The sequence below is a fragment of the Thunnus albacares genome, chromosome 10, assembly GCF_914725855.1.
Source record: "Thunnus albacares chromosome 10, fThuAlb1.1, whole genome shotgun sequence".
NCBI lineage: Eukaryota > Metazoa > Chordata > Actinopteri > Scombriformes > Scombridae > Thunnus > Thunnus albacares.
In genome coordinates, this window is record NC_058115.1 from 9,615,386 (window position 1) to 9,639,318 (window position 23,933).

The window sequence follows — 23,933 nt, forward strand, 5'->3', positions numbered from 1 at the left end:
AGGATGAGGGTTGGAGGGGTGTCGGATGAGGAAGCAGAAATATGGGGGCTAGGAAATTATGCAATTTGGAAAAGTGGATCTGGGCAGGCAATTATAAGCAGTTCCAGCAGCGTCTTGTACCGGCCAGATTGACTTCCATCAAAAAAATGAACTGCTGGGGTGGGCGAAAAAAAGGATGGCTATACTCGGAGAAGACATCAGAGGCAACAAACAGGTATGACTCACTGGGTTTCTTTTGTCTGTGCGGTGTGTGTGTGTGTTTTCCATAACAAAAAAATATCCTGCAGCTCCTGGAATTCACTGACAGCAGTGATTGCCCCAGGTTACTGTTTGCTCTCCGGGGGTTAATACCGGCTGCGAGTGCGATATGTCGGGGCAGACGTGCAGCTTGCCGGAGTGTTATTCTGTCCATGCGGCGGAGGGTGTGAGGTCACAGACTGCTGGTAAGACCGCGGTCTCTGAAGGGCCCTCAGAGGACAGGCCATTAAAGTGGGGCCAGACAGCAGACTGACAGCGTCGCTGGACACCAGACTGCACCCTCCTGAACAACTTGTTCATTTGCCCTCATACACGGCAAAAACACATCCATCTTGACAAGTCATTTAGTCTCATATTCAGCCTTTGTAACTCAGACTTAAAAACAATCTGCCAGTGGGGTGCGAGTTTGAAGAATTTTCTAGACATGAGTTTGGGTATCATGAAAGAAGGCAGAGTAAAGCCGATCATCTCGCTCGTGTCGAGCAAATTACAAGAAAATTCTTTTAAAAAGAGGATTTGCATAGGAAACTGGTGAAATTATCTCAAGGCAAGGAGGGTTTATTTCTATTGGGGTTTTAAAACAAAATAAAAGTAGATAAAAAATAGGCGGTTTTAGTGTAGTTACAGAAAAGAAATCTCACCTCGTTGACAGATTTTTTAAATTTAAACTTTCATTTTTTATGACCCAATAATACACTGAATTTAAGGTAAGATTGATATCTAGTATATAGTTGTATTTCTGTCTGCTTTCATTTCCTTATTCACTCAATCAGTCTCTCCTTACATTGGCTCTTTTTTTCATTCTGCCAGTCTCTTTCTTTCTAAACATTTTTCTCGCTCTGTCTGTCTATATTGTGGCCCTGTGGCTGTGTTTAACATGAGAGACAGATGACATCCATTCTTCACTGTCTTTCTCTCTTTCTCCCTCCACCCATCCAGCATCAGCTGAAGGCTTTGAGTCAGATGGGGGACACAGGAGGCTGCACATGGAGCAACCACACATCTAAGGGTCAATGGTGGTTCAACTCTGAAAGGACATAAACTTAGGACAGATGCACACACACACACACACACAGACAAACAGAGCCTGGTTTAGCGATGTCCACACAAGACAATCGTACACAAACAGATGTCAAATACAGGTGAGCATTTTCACATTTTTGAGGCCAGTACACAGGTCGGGTCCACTGTGGTGCTTTTATTGCTCCACTTGAGGTGGATTAGAGCAAAGGGGGATCAGAATCCAGCTGAAGAAATTGCGTTTGTCAACACGTGTGGAACTCTATTCTTCTTGTGAGGTGCTTTTAAAAATGCTTCACTGTTCTTCCTGCCTCCCTTCCTTTGATCTTCTCAGACAATATCCAGGGGCGACGCCCAGGAAGCTGTGAATTCATATCAGAGGGCAGATTTCCCCCGAGACAGGAAGAAAATGAGAGTTCCCGCTCTCCAAGAGGTCGGAGTCTACGGCCCTAGGGCTGTCTCTGCCTGGATATATGCGAATCACTGTGTGTGTGTGTGTGTGCGTGCGTGGGTGGAGGAGCACAGGGTACAGGTAAATGCAAACACGCGGTATGTGTGTGTGTGTGTATAGAAGTTTGGTGTGTAGCTGTGCATGTACGGTGTGTGATTCAGGTAGTCTCACTTCTTAGTGATAAGAGGAAGGAGAGAAGGCAGGGCACCGGTCAATTTATTATAGTCTCAACATTTGTTATGCCTCTTAACACACCCAGTGTGAGGCCCAGTCAGATATATTGAATATCCATATCTGCATCCTTCCACTTACACAAGCTGGCCTCTCCAGAAACATAACGGATATGCAGCTGAAAAGGAAATCTATCCACACTTCAAACAATCTTAATCTCTGCTGACGCAACGTCAATACATTTCAATACAGATTCATCAAATACGCATCGAGGAAAGTGGAAGTGTACTTGACGACAGGGGAGATTATACTTTTTTTTTTTGCCATTTTTTTCTATTAAGGTCGCAGCATCACTTAAAATTCCAATGGCGTGAGCCCTCGTGTCATGTTTGTAAATACCTGATAAATCTTTAATCTCGTGCCTGAGATTGAGCTGATAGCAGCAGCAGGGTACAGTAAGAGTAAAAAAAAAAAAAGAGAAATCATTAGATTTGTAGTGTATGTGAGAATGTGAGAGAGGAGAGAGATGAGGGTGATTGAATATTCATTCCAACTCAAAACAGTTAAGCTGTAAGGACTTCTTTTGTCTTCCCCCCCAAAAGCTAGATAGAAAAGAGCCAATAATATCTGAATTATGTTATGAAGGGACACTATTCTATTGACTATGAATATGATTACATTTCATGGTTCAGAACTAATAGTGCACTATCAAATGAAACTTATTTGACTATAAAATCCCAAATGCAAAAATGTATTACCACAAAAAGGCACCATCCAATATACTGAGCCACTGCGGAAATTGTGTTTTATAATCACATCTCTCTTTGGGGGAAGAGTTTTTTTTTTATGTTCAGCAAATATTGTTTGAATGATTCAAAATACAAAACAAAGACAGTGAATTTTGTTTATGTTGGATTTTCATTTAAAGCGCGCGCACACACACACACACACACGCAGATAAGTAATGTAATTACAATGCACTTCTGACAAGTCTTTTACATTGATACTCATGTCTGGGCAATGATTAATTTAAATTGTCACTGAATCTAATTTTATTCTTCCTTTCCTTTAAATGAGGTAAGATCTAATTATGGCCTAATGCATAACTTATTAAAACCTCTTCTTCTGGCGTGGCAGCCTGCCAATCTCATGCTCACTCATAATACCAGAATTCAGCTGCTGCACTGAGGTCTCATTAAACATGCAAACATATTCTTTTGCACCTTGCTGCTTCTTCTCAAAAGCAGCCTCACAAATGAGGATCTCCTTAATAATTCTCTGATCAATTATTACTTATGCTGCGAGCAAATGCTTAATTCTGTTTGAAGGGACGAAATTCCAGCGGCTCGTCTCCAAGCGTTTGGGGGAATGTTTTCAAGTAGCACAACTGGAAGTGGAATCGCAATGTGTTCCTAAAAAGGGGGATTTCTACCAGGTAGTGTGTTTTGCTTTTATTTGGGGTAGTTTAAACTCAGATACTGGTCCCCTGGTAGATCTTTCTGCAGTGGGGGGTAAAAGAATGAAGAGAATTCAAAAAACCTGAGAGATTCGTTATGACTTTGATGATGTGCAAAGTCCTGTAATAATACCCGAGAGGCCCGCATGGTGTTCCACTTTCTCGTCTCTACACGTGCAAAACATGTCCATCCTAACAAATCCTTTAGTCCAACATCCATTCTTTATCATTCTTCTCGGAAATTGTGAAAGTCTGCCAACTTAGAGTCCTGATGAAAGAATTTTCTTTAATCTAATGATCCTCATTTGTGAGATTAAAGAACTGTCTTTAATCAAGAGACATTATGTTAAAGTAGGATGCTTTGCCTTGAAGATATTTTCATTTGAAGAGTTTCATTGCAAAATGACATATCCACCATTTTGGAACGAAGCCCTCCATTTGTTCCAAATTCTTATATCATCTTCTCTTTTTGTTCACTTCTTCGCAATAAAAACACCAGACTTAATACGAGGTCAAATCAACAGGGGCTTTTTAATGTGTTGCATTCTCTTACCTGGTCTCTAGGGGAATGTTGCTGTTGAGCACCCAGCTGTTGTGAAGCTGTGCCTGGTCTGTGCTCGAACTGGTGTCTGCCCCCTGGCCGCCCTGACTGGTCTGGCACCGCGTTGGCATGGTCTTCCTCTGCAGACTGACTTGAGTGTAGGGCGCCGGGCGGGCACAGGTGCAGGCGTGGGGCGGCGGGGGAGGCGGGGGCAGCGGGCGAAATGTGAACTGACCACCTGGACTGCTGGGCAGCTCTGTGAGGAGAGACAGAGAAAAGCGGAGGAGGAGAAGGGAGGGACAGGGGAGAAATAAACATAGGTTTATTAGAGCACAGTGCCATAAATTACAAATAAAAGTGGCGTGTTAGTTGACAGTTTATTGTTATTACTCTGATTGAGGGACATAAATCAGCTTGAAAACTGCCCCTGTCCAGTGCATTCCTGTCCTACCTGCTTTGATACACTTCCAGCCGCCCTATAAATAGCTTCTTGGCTGGCTGCAACAGTGAGCAGTCTTTAAAGAGCTAACAGCTCTGACTTAATCTGCACCCGCCAGCCCAAACTACTCATGTGATGTTTATTATGAGATCTGTAGCTCGGCGGAATGAGCTAGCCAGCTGTAACTCCCTCACACTGGTAACCTCAGGGTCTAGCTAGAGCTCTCTCGATCCATCATTTATCATTCTCCTTTCGCTATAACTCTCCCTTCTCCCCCGTCTCTTCCTCCCTGCTGCCTTCTCTCTCTTCCCAGTCCGTCTTCTAAAAGAGAGCATAGACTAATTACAGTTTTGGCAAATGAAATGTGTGTGCACATGTTTGTTTAATGTGTCTCTGTATGTTTGCAGATGAAGCTAGTTTGCATGTGTTGTATCTTCACGTGTGAAAGCGCATGTGCGTATTCATGAGCGTACATCAAGTGTCCTGGGACATTAGTTATCAGTGTTTATGGGGACAGCTCATGCCATATGGTTGCATCATGGTTCTACGAACATGGCAAATCTATTATCCCAAAAGACCAACCCTGTCCAGCTGTATTGACAATGAATGCAACATTAGCCTCAAACTCGTTGTAAGGGAGTAAGGACTGCAGAATCCAGTAGACAGAGAGTATTGGCCCACAACTCTGTTTGCTGCCAAAATGTCAGCAAAAATGTAGTATGAAATGAAGCCCACCTGGGAGATTACCACAGTCTTCTCTATTCAAGTGTAACTATTACACAGATGCCACCAGAGAACAGATTTTGTGATTCTTGCCAGATGAAAACTGAGAAAAGTAAAGAATTAAATAGTCTTGTCTCAGTTTTCTACAGTTTCTATTGCCAGCATAAAAAACCTGCAATGCCACGGACATCTGCAGTTCTCCAACTATCATGAATAAAATAGAGGCAACTTGTTTTCCAAATATTGCAGGAAAAACAGTTATGAAAAGTTTTTATCATCCACATTTCCATAATACTGAATATATGCACATATACTAATATTATGAGCGATATTAAAAAATCATATCGTTGTTTTGATTTCTTCACGCTAAGTTATTGTCGCCTTTTGCACAGACATGTGAGTCAATATGCTATGTCACTTCCACCGATGAGTACAATGTTCCTTGACAAACCGCACAGTGCATCACGTTTTATGACTCACAGTTGTTTGAAATTCAACATTTACAAGACATATATTGTGGCAGTGTTGTAGGAATGCTGTGGCAGGAGCAGGAACAGTTCTCTGAATGGTCTATAAACATTTCCTTGTAATATCTCCATGATGCCATCTGTCCGGCTGAAATTGCATTTTGAACACAGTTACAGTAGCTGTCATGATGACGTTTCCTCTGCTTGTGCGTGCGTGTGTGTGTGTGTATATATCTGCATATTTGACGTTAATGTTTGCAAAATTACTATGTGAATGCTGTCAAAATGCTGTTTGAACAAAATGACAAGTTTTTCATCTTCCAAAACACAATGCTGCTTATTGATCTTCCAACATGGCTGAATTGTCTTTGTCACATTTCCAAAGCATGCAATAAAATATTTGTCACCGTTCTCTGCATACAGACACAATGAAAGTATCTCTTCATTACTCATGACATACCATTACTCACATCACACATTTATTTCATGGTTTCACTGAAACATGCTGGGGTTTCTCACTTAATGTAGTCCTCCCTACATTGTTGTTTATTGCTCCAGGCCATCTGCCATGATGCAAAATTCACACTCACACATTCAATTTGATATTTTTAGCATACTTAACATGTTCTTGTTCAACAACGACTGAAACTGTGTGTCAACTCTTACTCTATGAATGTATGTAGCCAGTGGATGTATTGTTTCTATATGTAATATTGTATTGTAGCATATACAGTAGGAACAAAACCTGCTTGTTATCGCCATACTAAATCACTGGAAGATTTAAACAGCTAATCAGGTTGTGCTAAAACTGACTATGAGACCTGGTAAAATGACAGGAAATTTATTTGTGTCAGCACCTGGAGGTGCTGTTTAATCTAAACTAATGGATGTGGAAAATGGAAGTTATTTTTGTCTGAACCACCTCTGAGTATTAAAAATTACACGCTTAGGGAAAACTGACAGAACATTTTTAGAGAAACTGCATTGTGTGTCACTATTATGCACCAGGAGCTTTAAAGCCGTACTTCAGTTTTTAGCAGTCTATCTGATTCATCAGTAACTGTGAGTCCTTTGAGTCCAGCCAGAAATCCCCTGCTTCCACATTTTTTTTCTTTTTGAGATACTGGAGGTAGATGTTTTTGCAGTTGTTACAAAAAACATGTTTTATTTGAACTTTTTGCTAAAAAAAAAAATCACATGCAATGCATTCCCAGAGGTAGACACTCACATTGGCAAGTTGTGCTTAAGGCGCTGTTGATCTATTAATCAACATAAGACGACTTTATTTATGACTTTATTGACTTCAAACTTTGCTACAGTGTGATGACTTAAGAATAATAAGAGGAGTTCATAAATTATAAAGCCACTGTAAACATTTATGAGAAACGAAATGCTTTGATTTCTACAACGCATCTTCTACATCTCAATTCACACCTGCCAAGCACATGTGTGACACGGAATCAAAACACATCAACGCTGCTTATATCTTATATGTTACCATATTTTTAATCTGCAAACTAATAAAGATGTCAGATAAATATAGTGATGTGAAAAGTGCATTATCGTTCTCTGTAATGTAGTGATATAACCTGACACGCCAGATGGTTTGTTGCAAAGAATTATCTATAGAGAAGTTGTCCATGGAAACTGTTTGGAAAAGGGCAGGTACTTTCAATCTTTCATCTGTCTATCGCCATCTTGAGAGACAGCTGGACTCACAATGCTGACTGATCCAAACCACCGGTGGTACGGACACAAGCGCATAACTTGAAGCCTGACGAGATGAATTCTTGCATGATCTCACCATGTCGTGATCTCGCAAATCCAGCTGCCTCGCCTCACAAGTAGTGATATGGAGGTATTAAAAAATGGAAATAGGCTACACCTCAAAACTGTACAGTGCTTGAGTAAATGTACTTAGTTATTTTCCACTACTGGTTGCTAGACAATATCACTTGCTAATTGTATTTATTTTATTTAACAGGTTCAGTGCATATTAATAAATGTCTGTAAACATGCCACAGTTAGCCGAGAGGCTGTTTTACATCTGTGGTCCCTGGATAGACGTCACAAAGTCACCCTAGGAATAATATATGTGGGATATTTGGAGATTTACATGTCAAAATTTGTGTCTGAGCATGGTTTTCTGTCAGCGTGATAAAAAAAACTATGTACATAAATTCAAACAAGTGAAACTATTTATTACACTTTAATTAGTTATTCACTATTAGTTTTGCTATTTATTTTGTAAAACACTGAATATAACAATATCGAAATGTTGGCTGCTTTGTAACAGCAAATCAAGTCACAAATAGACGCGAGTTAAATAGAATCATTTAAAAACAGGAGGTGCCAGGCTAACAACGATGACCTAAATGTGAATATTAAATGGGTAGCACAGCGATTTAGAGCTGCACTTCCACAAAGCTGTGAGACCTGCGAGAGACTGATTTGAAAAGAAAAAAAAAGAGAGAATGGCTAAAATCGATGCAATACAGGCTGAGATATTCTGACTTTTAGACTCTAATAAGAGTCAAGCTCATTAAACTTCCCCTGCCTGGTAAATGCCCAGTTAAGAATGCAGTCTGAGTAAACTGAATCGTTGGTAAGAACACAATAAAAAACTGTATTTTTCAGTTGTAAATACTATATACAGGACATAAGTAATTTGTAGATTTCTTAAAATTGTCATCACCACCATCACCATCAAGACTTGAGTCAGACTCATGAACACCTCATTGCATTCCAGTGGTTTCTTACAACAGGTAGGAGTTAAATTAGAGATGCTTTTCAACTCAAATTGTTCGCAATAGTTTTGAAACCAAAACAATAACTCCAAATGATTTCTGCCTCTTAAAATAATAACCTCTTTATTATTAATTTAGACTTTTTTTTAGAAATAACAACTCCACCCAGGTACTCCAAGTGAAAAGGGGAAAGAGTGCAAAGTGGACAGCAGACAGGAGTGGTGGAGAAAGCACGGGGATAGAGGGCCAGGGGAGAGTGTAATCTTGGTGAGTAGGGTGACACAGGGGCCCAGACTGCCAGATGGTGCTTTAGAAGGCTTAGCTAAGGCAGCTTTGGGTCTCCGCTCCCAAAGATCCATGAACTGACTCAATTCCTCTCTTCTCACTCAAACACACAAATGGCAGAGACATACTTTCTCTCTCTCACTCTCTCTCTCTCTCAAAGTCACATCAAACATGCAAGCTGTGATGTTGTGTTAAATAGTAGATGTAACCCAAATAGGCCTGGCAATGTAGGGCAGGGGCCGCGCACTATTTGGCGGGCTAGCCACGAGTTAAAAACATCAAATCAACTCTGTGGGGAGTAGATAGAGGCCAGGGGAGGGGCCATTACAGCTCTAGATGACAGTTGTGACAGTGTAGAACATCCTCTGCCCCGGGGTTCCTCTGGGACTTAGCCCTCCAGAAAAGACACTTTTGAAAAGTCGCTTATGAGATATTTTTCCTGGAATCATCAGCTTTTGGTTACATAAGCGAGATATGAGAAAAAATGTTTTATAGCCAGTGGAAGGGAGATCCGGGGGGGGGGGGGGATTTACTGGGAAATGTAACAGGTAACAACAGGTATTTGGGCCAGGTATTAAAAATGCATCACTGTAGGTGAGATGGACCCAAAATAGCAGACGCATTAAGTATTTATGAAAACTTAGTCATTTAAAGCCAAGTCATGCTAATGTAATGAAGGGAAAGCATAGTAAAAAAAATGACACACACACACCCACACACACGCAGTAATGGTTGTGTGTTTAATGAGTTAGCTGTCATGATGGTGCAATATAAAACAGTTTGAACTAAAAGTGAATCACATGTGCAAAAAATAATCTTGCTCATGAGCATTTGTCATGCTCATTAAAATGTTCTACTTCCAGTCTTGATGTGCCTGCCAGATGTTCAGCGTTGCCTTTACATGCTGTTATTGCAAGTGGGCAGAGAAAATTTTTAAAGAAGCTACAGCGAGAAGCGTCAGGAAAAAAAAAAAAAAAAAAAAAAAGTTTCAAATTAAAAAAAAAAAAAAATCTCGGACAATAAAGCGCTAACACAGAATGTATAGCTTCTTTAATAAGAAGAGACCACCACGTTTGGTGTGTAGCAGACCATAAAAACATGAGCCACAATAATATTAAAGTCTAATATTTAACCAGGTTTCCTCCTCTTCTTCACTCCCCGTGTTTGCTCTCGGCTCTTTTCGCTTCCTTTCTCTCGCTTCATTATTGTGCCCAGCGCTCTAGTGCAGAGTTAATTTCACTTATTACAGGAAAGCCGTATAAAATCCATAGAGCTTGACCCCAACAATATCAAACCTGCCTGTCTAACAGAGGAATGTGATCATTTTAGAGAACATTTAACACTATTGTTGGACCAAGCCCAGCTAAAACCACATCATCCACCCCACTCTAAAAATAAAAGCTTAATAATTTCCCCCAGGATAGCTTTTCATCTATCTCGCCTCTTAATTGACTTGCATTAAATTGCCACAAAGTTTATTCCACTGCTGTGCTTCGATGAAATAAATAATTAACCCCATATAAAGGTCAGACAACTGAAATTAGAACTCACTGGTTTCTGTTCTTCTTTTTTTTGCAGTAATGAGATGGGATCCTGCCCTAGCTGACCATCTGACTCTCTGCAATAATTTGTCTTTGTCTTAACGGAGTTCCTGACCAGAGATAACGCACTATCTCATCAGACATTATAAGTTGCAATATGACTCCTTTCATTGGTTGGCTGCTGATGAAGAATGGTAATATCGATAATAACAATAGTGAATTTAAGATAAGGGGGGACTAATATTGCTAATGATCATGGTGAAGCTGATGAAGATGCTGTTACTGATAACAAAGGCGGTGGCGGTGATGAAAATAACAAAGATAAAGACGATAACGTCGGTAATAGCAGTGGTAACAATGATGATGAAAACAGCAGTGATGGCGGCAGAAACACTGATAATTACATTGATGACAGTGGGCTTTGAGACAGCAATTAGAATAAAAACAACCATTGATTAATCTCTGCAGACACAGGGATAAACGGTGGGAACTCCATTTAACAAAGTGACACAATCATGTTGTCCAATTAAAGCAAGAAAATACAAATGAAGAAACCAAGTGCTCTAAGAGCTTTTCCCTCTCATACAGAACCCAGTCGATTTTCATACAGAGGCTGATAATTAGCAGCCATGCATCATCTGGCTTTTTCATACCGGAGGACTCACTCAATGTGCGCACGGCTGCGTGTGTGTGTGTGTGTGTATGTATGCGCGTGCGTGAAAGTGTATATCTATGTGCACATTTGTATAATTGCTTGTTTGTACCCCCATCTTCAAAAACAACTCTGGAGCAACTCCACAATCATGTTTAGGCTGCAGGTGATTCTGAAAGTAGTATTTCCCGTGAGAGGACGTGAAACCTCCTGAGTCTATCTCCTCAGCTCTACAGCGAGAAGCTTACCATCACTCAAACACTTCACTGCGGGGGCCCGCGTTCAAATTACATTTTCAGAAACGCACCCTCCTTTGGTCCTGCACCATTTAAATGATCTGTTTAAAACTTGTAATTAGTCAGCCGATGTTTTGCAGAATGAACTGCCCAACTGAACTTTTTTGATCTTAATGAATTTTGGCTGTCTTGCAAGGGAGGCAGGAGGAGGCCAGTGCAGGTTTGTGTGGAGGTAGCCTATAGTGGAAGAGGAGCCAGCTGAGCTCAGCTCCTCTCTCCTGAGAGTACAGCAATGTCCTGATCCTTCCTGACCTTGTCACTGCAGCAAGGTGCCCGGTCATTGCCACCTGCCATGGAGTCGTGCAGCTGTTAGTGTGTGTGTGTGCGCGCACATCGGTGCATGTCATACTTCCCATGTGCGTGCATGCATGCATGCATAAGTATGCACATGAGTGTCTGACAGAGCTTTGGAGCATGCTCAGTGGTGGCATGATGTCATGTGAGTTATTAGCCTTGGTAGAAATTTGCATCACCAGGAAAGAGGGCGTGACAAGGTGTTTGAGACTCAGGAGGTGAAACGCCACAATGGCCATTACGGTGATTAGTGCGCACATTCATCTTTTACAAGCCTCATGATTCTCTCCCTCCTTCCTCCTTGCTCTCTCTCTCATATATGAACACACACTGCATTTCCCTTAACCCCAAAACAATCACAACAAGCATACACAGAGTATGGAGGACTTTCGCTTGCACACACATGCATATACTATATTTCCTCTGACTCCGACACTAAAACAGGAGAAAGTGCCTGGGCTTGACAGCAAACAAACCAACATGAAGAGATTCCTGGCAGGCTAAAGAGAGAGTAGTATCAAAGCTACAGGAATGCACCACCAGCAGCCCATTTTTTCAGTGAGAGAGAGAGAGAGAGACTATGCGCAGTGTTGTAGCAGACCTGAGCTGCTGGTAATTAGAATGGGCTCTGAGGAGACACAGGCAGTGGAATGAATGCAAATGAATTCACTGGCTCTAGCACTGGGCTCCACAACCTCACTTTTCATATAGCATGCCTTACAGACAAGAAGCTACTGGCACAAACAGAGCAGGGTTACACAGTAAACACTGAGTGACATGACACGCACGTGCCAACATGTCCACACTTGCAAATACACACACGCACGAGCGTGCAAAAAAAAAAAGTGAATCCGCAGGCCTGAAACAAATACGAACGTCATTGCATGAGGAAGCAAGCACGGATAGAAATACACAAACACACATACACACATCATACTAATCCCTGCAAATGCCACAGCGTTGCTTGTGAAAAGAGAAAGGGGGTGAAAATGCTTGTTCCAAGCGAACATCCACAGCGTGTCCCACAGCGGAATAAACAAACCCTTCTTAATTGGTGTCGATTTGGAATGGAGTGATGATTCATCATGTAGAACTTCCCAGTAGACTATTGGAAACCCAATCATTTCTAATCCATATGACCTTGACAGAGGGCCAGAGTCTCTCTAACTCCTTCCACATGTACTGTCCCACAGAAAAAGTCAAGGCATTGTAACTGACTTTACAACTCGTTGGAATTGTAATCCACCAAAGTCAGATCACTTCACTGATTACTCCATCTCAGCCAGCGGCAAATCTTTATGAAGCACTCAATTCTTCACAGCAGTCATAAATCAGGGTACTATAAGCTTTCCGTCTCGATGATGGCACACCAAAGACACTATTTCCATACCACGCCGCTCCAGTCAATAATTCCTATTCCCATTACATACACCAGTGCTGCTTTTGACTTGACGAAGTCCACCGGTACTACCTCAACTCACCTCCAGATCCCCGGTGCTTTGCCATGTGAAACTTTGATCGGTAACTCTTGTGGCTCTTCTCAAGGAGAAGCAGGTCATCTGTGAAGGGGTCTTGCTCTTTACTAGCTAGTGCTGTAAACGAGTCTAATTAACACATCTACCTTCCTATCTTAACCAGGCATCCGGGACCAACTAGAGTCTTATTATAGAGTAGATTATGCATGTAATGTCCCCACTGAGATTACAGTATGGAAAGCCGAGCATTCAGAGACGTATATGTGCACTGAGCTCAAGAGGACAGAGCTGTGTGAATATGGGAAGACATGAGGAATAGCAGAAAGGATGAGGGGGCTGCTTGGTATTCCGACTGGAGCACATTATAGATGTTGGAGGGAGATAGAGATATAAAGGGTGCGCAAAAAAGAGAGGGAGAGAGTAAGCGGAAAAGAGATGTGTCTTCAGCACCACCTGCAGACGCGACTGGCGGCCATCTTGCAGTCAATGAGGTGAGTGCAGCCACCGCCCCAGGTCAGCATTAACACAGACCAATGACAAGTCGGCACTTGACCTCTATTGCAACAACACCTTGCCGTTCCACTCCACCGACCGCACCTATCACACCGATCACAACACACACACGCATACGCTTTCGCACACTCGGTAGCGCTTTCCGTCTGTCTCTCTCTCTATCTCTCTCTCTCTCTTAAAATCACACACACACACACACACACACACACACACACACACACACACCAGCAGAAGCTTAACAAATGTGGGAACAGATGCCACACATCAGACTGCAGTTGCCCTCTGCTCCCTGTGCGTCTCCAGAGAGACAGAGGAATACCGTTAACGAAGATAAGACACTGCAGTCCTCTGCTGTCTTAACACATGCCTATGTTGAACACATATACACACACACACACACACATTTTTGAGTCATTTGTTAATGTCCATATCAGTATAAAGCTGTAGAGATGCAATCAGTATGTGCTCACCTCTCTCCCTCTCTCTACAAAAACACATCCAATAATACACATCCAATACTTTTCATTCTCTGTCTTGGGGACATGATTTCCCCTCATCCAGGCAGCCATAGCCCTCTACTCACTTATTGAAGTCAAGCAGATACTTTCATAGGTGAAGGGGAGAACGATATTTAGTGACCCTCTTTCGCTGAGACATTCAACCAAGGCATAAAACTTTTTTTTTTTTTTTTTAAAGCCAGCATATTGTCTGCTAGGTGGAAATATGTGTCTCTGCTCTAGGAAATTTCGATACGTATTAAGGTACCATGTCCACGATCTAATACAAAAAGAATGCAGATACGTTTGTAGCAACACAACATGAGATTCGAGGCTGATTGGATTCAGCTGTGACTTAATATTGATTCAAATCAGATTTGAAAAGATTGATAGTTCTTCATGAGTTGAAGTGTATTACTTTCGAGTAGCCTAACTAAATAAGAACAAGATCAATATTTCCTCATTTTTGATTTCATGTACAGGTTTAGAAAACATGCCTACTGCCGCACCAACATGGCAGCAATGGGCAGTGCATAACAGTCCCCAGGAGGATGAATTTTTCATTGAAATGCTGTCGACTGAGTGTTTACCACATTTTCAGGATCAGTGTCATGCATCTAAATTGGTATTATATCCTTCAGCGCATGTCACTGCAAATAAAAAAGCTCGTGGCTTTATTTACAGTTTTCAACCTGAGGAAATTTGGAGCCACTATACTTTGGAAGTTGCCTTAGCTGCTAATGCTAGTAGTACTAGCCTCGGGTATTGACTGTGTCTGAAACCAATAAAGTTCTTTTCCTAACTTAATAATGAGGTTTATGGTGCCACCGGCAGATGCAATGTAGAGATCTGAGGCAGCTTTGAACATTTAAGAGTCTGACACATAGACTGTAAAAAGTAATGGACATAACTACTGTGACGTTACCCATTAGTTTGTGGACTCCTGAAGCCCCGAGTTAGCATTTTGACCATCGCCATCTTGGATTTTTGAAGTGACCATATTTGGACAAGAGGGTGACGCTAAACCTAACGCTAGCTACTAGCTGCTAGCTTGATTAGCACGGTGCATTTACAGTCTATGGTTAAATGTGATAATACTAATGCTAATGCTAATTTTTGCTAGCAAAAAACAGGCTTAAAACCATTAAAACAAAATGTACTTACCAGAAAAACTGGCCACCCAACTCCTTAGAGGGTCTTTTAATACAACCAAACTCTAAACAAGACTGTTTTTAGGCAACCAAAATGCTACACTTAACTTTCATGAACTGAGAACACACTAAAATAGCGACAGCTACAGCTGCACCTGCACTCTGTGAATCTCGGGTTACGCCATGGTTATATTACCTAACCAACATTAACTTATATAATATAACTTAATAAAATTAAAACTTACTAACTTAAAAAAACTTTATAAAATTGATTTGGTCCCACACGCTGACAGGAAATGTTGATTTATTTTGGTCTGTAAGTAATTACACTAACATTTTTTTTTTTAAGACAACAAAACATAATTACTTCCAACAAAACCAGAAACAACAGAGAAAGTGTAATTAAAATAGCAATTTTGATGAATTTCACACAGAATTTCAATCTGTCCTGTGGTTGTGTATTGATGTAGTTGTATTTCTCACAGTTCAATCAGTTTTCCAGTATTGGTTAGTCCTTCCATGCCTACATTTAAGAGAGGCAGAATGTGAATACAGATACACAACTGTTTATTTGGACCACATTTTACTTGACAGAAAGCTTTAAAGTATGTGATTTGATACAAAAGGACTGGTTTAACAGTCTGTGACATTTAGGGAACACTATATATAGAGTGCAGTCTATTGAGGAACAGTGGCTTGCTGGAGGGTCAGCCAGGAGATCAGACTAAATAAACATCAGCAAGAAAGAGAAAGAGAGAGAGATAGGGAGAGAGAGAGAGTGAGAGACCCACACACAGACAAATAAACAGGAACTGGTAGCTCATGAGGTTGATGTTTTTGGCGCTAAATTAAGCGGCAGCTTTTCATCTGACCGTTGGTAGATCAGACATCTAATCACTTCGCTCTCCAGACACATGCCAGACAAGGGACAGAGGCTGAGGATATGTGGATGGATCAAGGGTTTAGAGTTGACACTTTCAGTGTTGAACTGGTTGACATCAATCTATCATCCCTTATGGTGTCTACTCTCGATATGACATGGCCTGGATATCCCCTACTTTCCTGAATTACATGATTAAAGATCTGACAGAATGTAAAAACTGAACCCTTGTCTAACGGGATCGCAGTAGCTCGCTGACCATTGATCCCATGACTACAGAATGTGTGGCACACAAATACCCCACTCGGCAAACTTGTCAAGAATATGCAGACGTATCACAATGTAGTATGCAAATGCAAGATAAAACTCTGCATAGCAATCTCAAAATTAGAAGACAGGTCAATACACTATTACAGAGAGAGACAGCTAAAGCACTTAAACATAGCCAGGTAGAAGGATGTTTAGATAGCCATTAGCTAACAACGCTTTATGACTATTTACAAGCCACTTACAGGACACACACTTCCAGACACTTATAGTTATTAGCAGCCATTAACATTCATGTATAATCATGTGGAATGATTTGCCAGGGAGCCTCATCTGCAGCAGCAACAGTAAACACAGAGAAAATTAAAATCCATCTAGAAGATGATGACTATTCTGCGGCAGTGGAGCAGAGGATGGAAAACAGGTGTGTACACAACACATACACATACCGATGTCTCTCAATCTTATATAAACATAAGCACACACTGTTGTTAATACTAGGACACACAACCACCTCAAAAACCAACCAACCATCCACAGCAGGGAGAGACATAAAAAGCCCACATATATGCATCAACCCACCGTTTTCATAATGACCACCAACAGTGAAAATGTGACACTGGTGGCCTCCACCTCACCCATTTCTTCTTCTATCTACAACTGTGACTAAAAGGGCCACCAACCTCTGACACAATGATGTAAAAAAAGTACACAACAACCAGAAAAGACTGTCAGTGACCCTTTCTAAAAGGGTCAGCTGCTCCAAGGCTATAAAATCTTAAAAAGCAAAAGATAATATCCTGCCCTAGCTATGACCATGGAGACAGCGATGAATGGCGAGAGAGGGGGAGCTGAGACAGGACCCCGGCCTTAATGTAGTTTGTAATTGTAAGTGTTGGTCTTTAATAAAAGCCCAGAGTATTTGGTCAGGCTAATAGACTGGGCTCTCTAAATCCTGCCTGCCATGCATTATTCAACAGCCATTAGCTATCGCCTCATCTGGGAGGCTTTATGAGTCCCATCATCGGCTGGGACCCAGGCTAGGCGCACCAGAGGTGTGTGTGTGTGTGAGGAAAGGGGGGGAGGAGAGGATTAGCTGGAGAGAGAAAGAGAGAAAGGAGGAGATGCAAATACAGGTATGGGAGGGAAGAGAGGGGAGGTTAAAGAGGATTCAGAGGCGAAGAATCAAAGAGGAAAGCTGACGAAAGATGGGCGTGATGTGGCATAGGTGAGGGCCTGTGATATGGAAATGACTAGAAGGAGATGAAGAAATAGCTGGATGGAAGCCAGAGGTCATATGGTAGACACATGAAAATGGAAAGAGGTTGATGCAGGGAAATGAGAGGAGAACTGACCGACGGAAGGTTGCGGAAATGGAGCGAGATGTATGAAAATAAGTGCGGGAGGCGAGCGTCAGGTCAGGGGATGGCTGAAGAGAGCAACGGAGAATGAAAGAGAGATGCCAGCCGAAGTGGCATTTTATCTTGACCACGAACATAAATGTCAGATGCTTCCTCCCTGTCCCCTCTCAACCTTTTCTTCTTTCAATTCCCCTCACCTCCCTCTCAACCTCCCCTTGCTCCTTCCACTCCACCTCCTGCAGCCCTTCTCAATCTGCCCACCTTTCCCATGCCTCTCTCCATCTCCCCAGAGTGCCAGTGGTAATTTTGCTTTCAGAGACGAGAGAAGGCCATGGAACACATGGAGATGCAGGCTGCTCAGTTACTATCGTATCACTGGCCAACAGGAATGGCGCCAAGACCAGGACGCGTACATGTGTTTGTGTGTGCATGGGTGTGTACGGGTGTGTATGGGTGTGGGCGTGTGTGTGTGCGCTCTTGAGTGCATCTACACGTCTGGGTAATGGGTGTTTAGCAGGCCTGCCAGACTTGTCCCAGCCACTGCTCTCCCAGACTACCAGGTTCTCCTGACCCTCTGCGGCAGCCCAAGGACACACTCCTGTCTCTCTAATTAAAACACAACCCTGACACACACACCACACACTCACACACACACACCCTGCAGGTCTGCAGCTTAAAATAACCTTAAAAGGAACAAGCAGAGCCATCATCCCCTGCACTCAACACCTCTTCAAAATCCACTCAGTGTTTTCTCACCAGGCAGCTCCCAGGCAGACTCTGCCTCAATCTGCAGGAAGATTCACAACAACAAACAGCATCTTCAAATGAAGCACTCACTTATAAGAGGAGTCATCAAAGGGGATGCATTTATTATTGTATGGCCTTTGTGCAACAATAGCATCGCTGCCCCGTTACTCTGTGCTTGAAAATAATTGTCCGCTGAACTATTTGCAACCATCCAAAAACCCTCAAGAGGTTTCTGGAAACCTGTCAGTGTGGCTGTGGTCTACCAAACAGCCAGTTATTTCAGAGACTTAATGTTAAATGTCCAATGCTTATTTAAAGGATTCCAACCGTTTCTGAATGTTAAAGGTGGATAATATTTTGCAACATAATACCTCACCATATTTCAAAAATTGGCAGCTTCTTAACATTCTGACCACAAAGTCTTCTAGATTTGTTTGCAAATACATCATTATGCATAGCCCACACGTCTGAGTCTATTCTCTTTTTGTTGGCAGCAAACATTCAACATTAATGTTGTGTGTTCTCATATGCTGATGCCAAGCACGGTATGGTTTCTATTTACAGTAAGGAACGAGGATGGCTCTTGGCCGTGGATGTGCACTGAGTTATGAATATTGCTTCAAGTAAGGAAACTAACTTCTGTGGACATCGCACGTGACATACAGCGTTGAGACAGCCTCTTCACTTCATCTCCAACAGACAATTTAGCATGTTTACTTCCTCGTTAAGCGCATGAGAGACCCTGATGGAGGAATCCCAGGGAGGCGATGGCGTCCTGTCACGGCGGGTTACCACCGCAGCATGATTTAATGGAACTGTCTGTCAGAAGGCCGAACAACAGCCTGTCAACCAACAGGCAGAGGTAACATACACATATGCAGACAGTCAAAAAAAAACACAATGGAGACGGATTGTCAAAAACTGTCCACTCTCTCTCTGTCTCTCTCTCTCAAACTCACACACATATACACACATGCGTACACACAAACACATGCAGGCACACAAAATCAAAAAGCAAAAGCACATATGTCCAAAAAGGTTCTGGCAAGAGCCAAGACAGGCGGAAATGAACACAGAAGCGCTCAGAGCACATTCAGAGAAATCAACGGTTAGAAAAACACACATCACCAGCAGCCCCCCCACCGAGAGAGGAGATGAGTGCCAGGAATACGCTCGCTGCATCAAGCGGCACAGGTGTTATCAGAGCGGTTTGCACGAGATCCCGCCAAACACAGTACTACTGTCATCTCTACAGAAGTAGCAGCGTGGAAATCAACCCAAACAAATGTAATGAATGGTTCACAAAGTATTTAGCAGATTAGGCGGAAAACTCTGTGCATGATGGGGGCCCAAATCCAAAGCTCATTACATGTGGCACTGCATTAGGAGCTCACACAAGCCAGTATACAGTCCTATCCCTCAGCTGAAGGCTGATTTCTATCCCCTGCTCCTCAGTCAATGTGGTAGAGAGCAATCACATCAGCCAGGCATTGGGCATCTGCTATAAAAGCCTTTCCTTTATTGTATATTTCTACCATCATCCCAAACTGGCAGGACAGAGAGCTCTGATTAGCATCAAAGCCTTTGATTGCCCCACTCAACAATCAGTGCTGCTCTCCTGTATGATGCCTGCTGTGATGCATAACACTGTGTGTGCGCATGTGTGTGTGTGTGTGTGTGACTGGTGAGAAAGAGAGAAAAAGAGAGAGAGTGAGAGAGAGAGAGAGCGAGAGGGGAGAAATAATGAAAAGCCATGCTAGGTGTATCAAAATTACTCCTGCATATGCAAGAACATATGTGCATTTGCTTGTGTAAGCCCACACATGCACATTAGGCCTTAATGTTCTGAGATGAACCAAAATGATCTTCTAATATGCCGGCCTCTGAAGCCCACCTTTTGATGTTGCACACTGCAGCACCATCCTCTGGTCTGGACAATTCACTCTAGCCTTGGAAATAGGCTGCTTCTTTAAAGATACCTCTCTCTGTGGCTAAATATGATTAGCTGCAGAGGACATTGTAGCTCTCTCCACAGCTAATACATTTAGTATGGATTGTCTGAGGGGTAAGGATACAGCTAGCAGAGAGATCAATATTCTAAGTCAGAGTCTGTCTGGAGAAGAGGAACCATGCTGAGAGATGGTTAACTGTTCTAAAGCAGCAAATGCTGTCTGGAAGCACCAAATGCCAGGAATCCCACGATATTGAACACTTCTTCAAAAGGTAATGCTTAATGCTCAAGCTGGGCGATGGGTTATGTTGAGTGTCTGCATCAGGCAAGGAGCTTGTTGAAGATTTGTTGTGGATATCTCTAAGGATGAGAGATTATATAAGGCAAATCTGGATGATTCCTTATAGTCTATAGTGCATCACTTAAGACCAAAGCCCCATAGGGCCTTGCCTCCATAGGGCTGATGTCAAAGTGGTGCTCTAAATAGAGAATAGGGTGTCCTTTGAGATAGAGGGGAAAAAGGACCCAGATTTAAGTGGCTTCATTTGCATGCGTGAATCCCTCACTTAAGCCCATTTGAATCGCACACAAGCAGCCGCAGACACAAACGGACATGCACGCACCCTCACACAAATTCCCAAGCACACAAATACACACACTTAGCACAGACACATTCTACCCACTATTCCTAGAGTCAGAGGACATTAGCACTACATCTATTTCTGGAGGCCCATTAAGGCCGTAAAACATTTAAGATCCACACAGAGTGATTCCCACTGTCAGAATGACCCGTTCTTTCCCCATTTCTCCTGCTCATGTAAAAAAGCTGACACGAAGCTTGTGACAGAAACATGTATTTGGTGCCGTTCTGGATTCGGCTGAGTGGGCTGGCACGCGGGCCGGATGGGTGGGGTGGGGTGGGAGGGGGAGGACGTGGGGTTGAGAGGAGTTAGGTGGGGGGTGGGTGGGGCGGTGCAGTCGTTCGCCCGCCAAATAGGTCCATTTTGCTGAAATGTGAAGCCTGCACTTTCCTGACACGCTATAATAAATCTATCAATTGTGTGTGGGTGGCTACGTGCGTTTGCATTATGTGTGTGTGCACCATGCATGAAGAGGAAATTGGTGGCATCTAAACAGGAAATATCCCCTTCCCTTCCCCTTTATAGATGTGACAGTCACAGTAACAGCTAACAGCTCAGCTCAACATAACACAGGGTGGCATATGCCTTATAATGGAAATGCATTGTACCACTGAGGGACTAACATACCCTCACAAGGGCACACATGTATGCATACACACGCATATGCACACACACATAGAGGCTAATGTGGGATGAGTAGACAAGCTTGTCTGCTTCCCATCTCAAATCTATACATAAATATATCATTTGCTGTCCAGTGAGGACTAAATCCATGAAAGCAGCAATGCTATGCTACTTTAATGTGAAATGACAGGCTCGTAGGCAGCTCTTAGAAGCCTAACAAGCCTGAATAGTCCCTATTTCCATGGGGAAGTGTAGAAGCAGAATGGTAGCTTTACTATAGTTCATTATAGCACACAACCTTGAACACCTCCAGCAGCCTATGTTTCATCCACCTCCCAGTTGCACATTCTTGAATCTAGAAAATAGCCTTTGCATAGCCAGGAGCTTTGTCCTTTACAAAGCAACCATTTGTTGCTTTAATGTCTTTCTACATCCATATTACATTTAGATGTCTGTGTACTGTGACCTCAGAGCCCTGAAATGATAAATTCTTAGTGAGGAATGTTGGCTGAATCCTTAGTATCTGCATAAAATAAATCTGTCTCGTACAAAAAAGTAGGAATAAAAAAAAGGGGTTCTTTTTTGCCAACTTTGACCCAACATGTTTTCATTTACAAGAAGTCTGTGTGGGTGATGAATTTATAATTGGTAACTTACACATTTTGTAGTAGAATATCAAAAACTCAGAGCACCCCAGTAGCCCAATGGTTAACACACATAACACACATAACCGTAGTTCAAATCTCTCTGCACTTTCAAAGAAAGGCAAAAATGCTGAAAAAAAATCAAACAAACAAAAAAAAGAATATCTAAAATTCACATGATGTCCATGATATGAGTTTTGTTGGCAGGATACAAAGACCTTCAATGAGATAGTATTTTTAGAATAATACTGTCTACACAATGGTTTGTATGACATAAGGGCAATGAAAGATCAGTCAAATCATATAAAGCATATTGTAAATTATACCAGAAATAACATGATGTCCATTAATTAGAAGGTGTGTAATTTTGACCAGAATAACTTGTTAATAAGATTTACAGTGTTAAGATATACACACAAATGAAATGATAATAAAAAAAATTGCACTTATATGAAAAAATAAAACAGAATGTGTAATTTTTAACAGTGTTTTACACTGAAAAGCATCAACTGTGCCTTTCATCTTTCATTGTTACAGCAGAAGATATAATCCAAATATATGTCAAAACCTGACCTGTATTTCACTGACACAGCACACCAATCTCAAAAAAAATCACAGGTTACAAAAACCTTACATGAACGCTTAATGTAACTTACAATCTAGAGAGAAAATACAGTATACAATATTCAAAAATACCATTTATGGAATACAATATAGCCAAATTAACTGCATATAAATAACACTTCATGGGTCAGGGTAGAACTGTATCAGCTGTGCAATGATCCTAACATACTCCACTGTAATTGTCCTAATATTCATTTTTAGGATTTACAGCAGCAGTAGGAGTAAAATAATTAAGACAATGAGGCTTTCTGTTAATGCTTGATCTGACTGAACTTATGGCCTTCGTGTTCACTGCTCTGTCCAGCACTTTTACTCTCAATATAATTAATATTTCAAGACAGGCATAGCAGAATAAAGTATTCTTTACTGAGTAAAGGCAGTGAAGTTTATCTCTTATATGAGAGTTGTCATGTCCTACGTAGGAGTTATTACGTTTTAAGTGGGGTGTTTTCCACTATGGACTACAAGTTCAGTCTAAGCTTTGGCCAACATTGACCAACACCTTGGTTTTTACTTACTACATTTTTTACTGATATTACTCAATATGGCTGTTCTCCACTCTCATAAAAAAAGTAATCCATCATTGGAGTAGCAAAGCTTTTCCCTGGGCCCGTACCCTATACAGATTCAAGATTAAAAAATACTTTATTGAGTATCATGTAATGATAGAAAATTGTCTTAGGTTAGGGGCTCACAAACAACATAAAAACATGAACCCATAAAAGATTCAAATAAAATTAGATTAAAACACAAACAATTCCATAAATAAATAAGAGCACGAGTGCAAAGCTGCATTAAAAAGTAGTGACAATCTATTTGTGCTTGTTTAAAATGGATATTGCAGTGGAAATGAAAGAATGAAAGTTCTCTTTTTTGTCAAAAGGTGCTGTGAAGCGGCTGCCTGATGGGAGTAGCTGAAAGGAGTGGTGAAGGGGGTGTGAAGGGTCCTTAGTGATGAAGTCTGCCTTTCTTTTTACTGCATGACTGCAAAGGTTTGAGAGTTGGGTTTGAGTGGTGCCTGTGATTTTGGTTGCATGCTCAGTGATTCTTGAGTTTTTTCCTTTCTTTTCTCTATGAGGAAGTTGTACCAGGAGTCAATGTTGAATGTGAGGACTGATTTGATGAGTGACTGGTACACTGCTGTTAAAAATGTTCTGCCTGACATTAAAACCTTTCAGCCTCCTCAGGAGAAACATGCACTGTTGGGCCTTTTTGTA

General features: G+C 41.8%; 1 protein-coding gene across 5 annotated transcripts in view; it reads right to left on the minus strand.

The window, feature by feature from the left end:
* Window positions 1-23,933, minus strand: part of tenm1 (teneurin transmembrane protein 1) — a 189,164-nt gene that overhangs the window by 104,643 nt on the left and 60,588 nt on the right. For 3 of the 5 annotated variants that reach the window (XM_044362786.1, XM_044362784.1, XM_044362785.1), the window contains one exon: window positions 3,910-4,153. In XM_044362786.1, coding sequence (XP_044218721.1) covers window positions 3,910-4,153 — 244 coding nt within the window. Of the gene's footprint in view, window positions 1-3,909; window positions 4,154-14,751; window positions 14,802-14,990; window positions 15,168-23,933 lie in introns of those variants that run through there. The other 2 variants (XM_044362788.1, XM_044362787.1) reach the window with 2 other exon arrangements.